This window comes from Crocodylus siamensis, chromosome 5 (genome assembly GCF_052110815.1).
Source record: "Crocodylus siamensis isolate JL-2025a chromosome 5, ASM5211081v1, whole genome shotgun sequence".
Classification (NCBI taxonomy): domain Eukaryota; kingdom Metazoa; phylum Chordata; order Crocodylia; family Crocodylidae; genus Crocodylus; species Crocodylus siamensis.
Window position 1 is genome coordinate 165,654,906 of NC_143399.1, and position 6,000 is coordinate 165,660,905.

At 39.6% G+C, this 6,000-nt stretch overlaps 1 protein-coding gene across 1 annotated transcript in view; it reads left to right on the forward strand.

The window, feature by feature from the left end:
- Nucleotides 1-994, forward strand: part of COL28A1 (collagen type XXVIII alpha 1 chain) — a 150,599-nt gene extending 149,605 nt beyond the window's left edge. Inside the window, exon 35 of the mRNA XM_090046961.1 lies at nucleotides 818-994. Coding sequence (XP_089903087.1) covers nucleotides 818-990 — 173 coding nt within the window. The 3' untranslated portion in view covers nucleotides 991-994. The remainder of the gene's footprint in view (nucleotides 1-817) is intronic.
- The last annotated feature ends 5,006 nt before the right edge of the window (nucleotides 995-6,000 follow it).

Genomic DNA, 6,000 nt, shown 5'->3' on the forward strand with positions numbered 1-6,000 from the left:
CTTTGCTGCAAGGTTCCTCTGAAACCTACTTGACTTATGTATGCTTGATTACACACAATTCTTTGGGTAGATGTGATATCTTTTAGTAGACCAATTAAGTAGTTGGAAAAATTGGTCTTTGCAAGCTTTCAAGCACAAACACCCTGTGCGCCCAAAAACTTGCAAAGAACAATTTTTCCAACTATTTCGCTGGTCTAATAAAAGATATCACATCTGCTCAAAGAATCTAGACTGCCTATGTCTTTAGATCAACACGGCTACAACCACCCACCCTTGATTACACACCACATTTGTGTAGGGGTATGGCAAGCTGCCATTAAGTCCATAATTTGAATAAAGGACCACATTAGGAAACTGCACCCCAGTCTCCCAAATAAGTTCATTTATCAACTCTGCAGGGTAAAATAGGACTTAGCTGTCTGCAGTAAATATTAAATATTTGTAAAACGCTAATTATTTTTATCCTGCTAGCTATAGTCATTAGACAAAGACTACATATAATAGCCAAAATTAAAACTTGTATGTCTAAATTAGGCACTAAATTCTGTATTTAGGCACAGAAACATAATCTAGGTTCTAAACTAACACATTTGAAAACTGATACCTTGTTCTTATATCTTTCAATCCATTCATATAACTCCAATTAACGCAATTAAGAATTTGGTCAAAGATTGAGAGTGCTATATGGCGCAAACATGTCAGATATTAGGTAAGCGATAAAAGAGTTGGTTTTTATGTACCTTAAAAGATTCTATTCTGAAAATTCAGTTGATCACAGCAAGGAAGAAAACTGTGAAGTAACTTGATGTTGTTTCAGATCCTAGGTGCTTAGAACCTTTGCGACCAGGAGACTGCCGAGACTATCAGGTGAAGTGGTATTATGATAAGGATGCCAATTCTTGTGCCCGATTCTGGTATGGAGGTTGTAATGGCTCGAGAAATAGGTTTGAGACAGAAGATCAATGTCGAGAAACCTGTATTTATGCATAAACAGGTAAGTTACACCAATATTGGAGAGCATCATTGCAAATCCATATGCATAGTTTTAGCTTACCACATAATCAAGTATGTATTTTTGAAATAGGTAATTACCAGGTAAGGTTCCCTCTTTTTCATGTTCACACATTTTCTTGACCATGGAAGAGAGAGTCACTGCTTCAAGTGGTCTTTAAGCTTTTTAGAAATGCTATCAAACATTAACAGAATGATTCATCAAGTTATTTTGTTTTCCGGCTGCATATTTAGATACTGTTTAACATGTGCTTCCAAAGAAAGAAAAAGCCACAAAGGGACATGGATGTTACAGTACGGAGCACTGCAACACCTACATTTATCTGTTTGTTTCTTAGAGTGATGTTTTAGCTGTGAGGGTCAAGGAATTATGCGAGAAGCAAGGATTTTTTAAGCTATAACTTTTATTAGACTAACTGTACAGTTCGAATATAGTAAGACAACTTTTTAATGCAAAGCATTCTTCTTCAGATCACCTTAAAAAAGAACCCTGCCTCCCATATAAGTCCTGGACAGTGTTGCCAGGTATAAAATAATTATCACATTTGTACAATAATTTCAACCCTTGTAAAAGGTATAATCAGTAATAGAAAGTGTTCAAAATATATGATAATTCTTGAGGCAGCTAATTGGTGCAGTATAGACAAAACTCAAGTCACTCACAGGGTGTTTTAACTGACTTTTGGGTTTGCTGTCAGCACTTTCTTCTGACAGCTTGCCTCAAATTAAAGAAATGGTTCATCTTTGATGACCCAGTTGTCACTCACTCACTGGCCAGTTACTGTGAGCAATATAAAGTAAATGAGAAGAATCATTATTTGAATGGTTATTTTGTATACTTATTTGCATATTTTTCAGTGCACAATGGTTTTTTTCAACAAACACAATAATTTTTGTGCTTCTAATACAATAACTTTATGTTTAAGACCTGGCATCACTGGTCCTGGACCATTACAGATACATCATCACACTCTTATAACATGGAAGATATCAAAATCCATCACTTAAAATGGAAAATCTGATTTTTATAGTGGAATTTGCAGCCCTAAGCAATGTGTTTAGGCTCTCAGTACAATTCAAGGAGAGACTTAAACACTTCAGTGGTTCCACAAAAGCCAGCAACTGAGTGGGAAGCCACCTAAGTTAGCTTTTCTCTACAGGAAATGCTGTAGAGAAAATGTGTGTGTTATGCTCTGTCTCTCTGTGGGTGCTTAGGCACTTTACACAGCACCATAGGGAGCTGCCACCATGTATTATCTCCTACACTTCACCCCCAAGTCTATCTTGAAGGTCAGCACCTAAGCCCTTTCTTCCAAAATCTAAACAGAGGAGCAGGGGTTATTATTTCTTCTCAAAATATGCTTGCAGAAGAAACAAAAGAGATGACAGAGATTCCTTTTTATGCAATAACTTGATGCACTGATCTGGGATGTGGGAGACTTTGGTTTAATTCACTCCTGTCTGAGGGGATTCAAATCTACATCTTGGTATTTAAGTTGAACCGAGTGGTTGTATTATGTAAAATACAACAGAAGTTACTGGAGCAGGGACTGAAAATCAGGTCTCTTTCAATCCAGGTGTGTGAAACAGTAGGCTGAGGTTATATGCACTGCCTTTTTATGAAAAATGGAAAAATCTTCAATGAAAAATTGTGAATGCCCTTCCACCCCTTGCTCCAAAATGGTGGTTAGAGCACTCTCCTGGGAGATGGGAGACAGGGTTTTGATCCCCTCAGGGACAGGAGAAAACTTAATCGAGGCCTGCTATATCCTGGATCAGTGTTGAACTACCACATACACACATCTGCTGTTTTGAAAGAAAGAGAATGTTACTTTTTGTGCAGAGGTAGAACCAATCCTAGGATGACTACTGAACTGAGCCCCCCAGGTGATGTAGTTGAAAGAATATCTTACATGTGAATCCTGAAAAGAATTATGTTAATGCCTTGCTGTGTGGAAATGTCAGGACTAGGGTGTTTCCAGACATGCCCCAAAGCAGAACTATTAGCTTCAAACTGATAGGGCTGTGGATTATAGGCTCCTCAAGGCTTAGATGGCAGCTGAGCTGGAGTGTTGGGGGGTGAACATTTGGACATAGGTGTCTAAATTCTGCTTTTGCCCTTTTGTAAATCTAGCCCATAATATCTAGCAATTTTATAGTGCTTTTCATCCATAAATCTGAATGAAAGAGCACTTTACAACAGGTGGGTAAGCAGTTTACAGATCAGAATGAGATCAGTAGTTCCTAGCTAACAGGAATTGAAGTCCAATCTTCTAGCACAGCCATACCCCTCTGACCTGTGGAGTTTCAGACAGGCAGTGAAAGGAACAGCAGATGCCACCAATTTTCTGCCCATCACTTTTTAGGATAGTGACTTTTGTAGAAGAAGAGATAAAACTTTAAGAAACCGAATCTAGTGTTTAACAACAGTTGAAACAACCCAAATATAAATATTCACCTCCCTACCTGCAAAATGGTGTTTTGTTTTGGTGTTTTGGATCTCTGTCCTGTTTTGTTTCTGCTGAATCTGTTTTGAACAGGCTGCAAGGGAAGGTTTGCACAGCCCTACCCAGCCAGGCAGGGCTGCAGGGCGAGGGGCTGCAGGGCCCCAGTGGTGAGGAGGACAGAGATGTGGGTGACTTGTCCAGGGGAGGGCCTTTGCCCTCTTTGCAGGTCAGGAGACCCCCCGCATGGATCTTTGTTCCCTGTCATGCTGGGTCATGGGGCAGGGAAGCAGCGCAGTGTGGTGAGCAAGCCTGCTAGTCCCTGCCGCATGACTCAGCTCTGCAGGGAGCAGAGAGCTGCACCAGGGGCCTCTTCACTGCTGCTGCCCACCCTGTACTGCCCCAGTGATGTGGGACTGCTCAGGTGAGGCAGCGGTGGCCAAGAGACCCTGGTGTGGATCTCTGCTCCTTGCAGAGCCAGGTCATGCAGCAGGGAGCAGAGATCCACGCCAGGGTCTCCTCGCTGCCGCTGCCTGCACGCAGCCCTGCATTGCCAGGGTGGGCAGTGGTGGTGAGGAGACCCCTGGCATGGATCTCTGCTCCTTGCGGAGCCGAGTCACGTGGCAGGGCAGCAGCATACAGCTGTTTCCCTGCAAACCCAGCTCTGAAACTGAAATTTTCAAAAACCTTTCCAAAATGTTTTGGATGCCTTGTTTCGTTTTGGAAATGTTTCTGAACTCTCCATTTTGATTCAGATTTGGTGTTTTGGGCACCGAAATGGCCTGAAACTCCTCTGAAACAAAACGACTGCCAAAATTCTGCACAGCCCTAATACCTGGCTTTCAGGTAGAGGTAGAAAAAGACGACCACCTGTCAACAAAAGAAATAAGATTCTACATTTCTATCTTTTCACTTCTATAGTTGTTTCTATAATACTTGTCTCTAAATAGACTGATATTGTGGGTATCTCCTGAATATCCAACCCATGTAAAAAATAACACTTTGTTGTGCATGGCCTAAACGTCAAAAGTTAAACAATTTAATAGACACATCTTATTCATTAGATGATTGAATATCAAACAAAATAACAGCTCTACTCTTATCTGGGGATCAGAAGGGATGTCTTCATTTTTGCCTGTGAATCTAGAACAGTTTCTTCTTATTAAAAATCATAGAAAATATATTGTATTAGGTCTTTTCTACGAAGGGGTCTTTAAATAGCAGTAAGTGCATTTCTTCAAGCTATGTAAAGATACCTTTCATATTTCTTTCTAGAAACAACTGTCAGTTGGGACTGCTGAAGCTGAAGGTATCTGGTATATGTACAGGAGAGAACACTTAAGAATCCAAATGATGTGCTAGCATGGTTATTGTTGACCTGCTTTTTGGTGCTTTTCACATTTTACTGTTCCCACTAATTGTAGGTGCATACCTATATAGCATATAGTTATTTAGTTCATCATAGGAATTAAAGCTTAAATCACATATAGATGAGCTACCTTTTCCTTCCAAATTTATTCTACGCATAAATCCTCATATTCCATTACAGGCATACCTCGTTTTATTGCGCTTCGCTTTATTGCGCATCGCAGATATTGCGTTTTTTACAAATTGAAGGTTTGTGGCAACCCTGCGTCGAGCAAGTCTATCGGCGCCATTTTTCCAACAGCATTTGCTCACTTCGTGTCTCTGTGTCACATTTTGGTAATTCTCCAATTGACTCCAATTTTGAAAGAAGTTCTACTATGGGTAAAATGCTATCAAACAGCATTGCATGCTACAGAGAAATCTTTCGTGAAAGGAAGAGTCAATTGATGCGGCAAACTTCATTGTTGTCTTATTTTAAGAAATTGCCACAGCCACCCCAACCTTCAGCAACCACCACCCTGATCAGTCAGCAGCCATCAACATTGAGGCAAGACCCTCCTCCAGCAAAAAGATTATGACTCGCTGAAGGCTCAGATGATGGTTAGCATTTTTTAGCAATAAAGTATTTTTTAATTAAGGTATGTACATTGGTTTTTTAGACATAATGCTATTGCACACTTAATAGACTATAGTATAGTGTAAACAGAACTTTTATATGCACTGGGAAACCAAAAAATTCGTGTGACTTGCTTTATTGCGATATTCGCTTTATTGCAGTGGTCTGGAACCAAACCCGCAATATCTCTGAGGTATGCCTGTATTAGAAAAATAAGGGGGAAAGAATTAATACTCAACATTTAACAACTGAAACCTGTTATTCTACTGAAAAAAATACAATATGCTGCAGTTTTAAGCAGAAATAATTGGTGCTTGAAATGGCATTCCTGGCCCAGAACTTAAACTAGCACATGAAAAAATTCCATTTATCTCTTGGGAGTTTAAAAACCATGGGCATAATAAATTAATATTTCTTTTCTACTGAACCACATTTGAATTTAACACAAGCGTAGTTTTATCAGTTAGTATCGTAACTTCTGTTAGTTCCTTTTATTTCATAGTTATGATAATATGTACAGGATTCTTCAGCTCCTTTAAGCTATTCAATACATTTAGATTT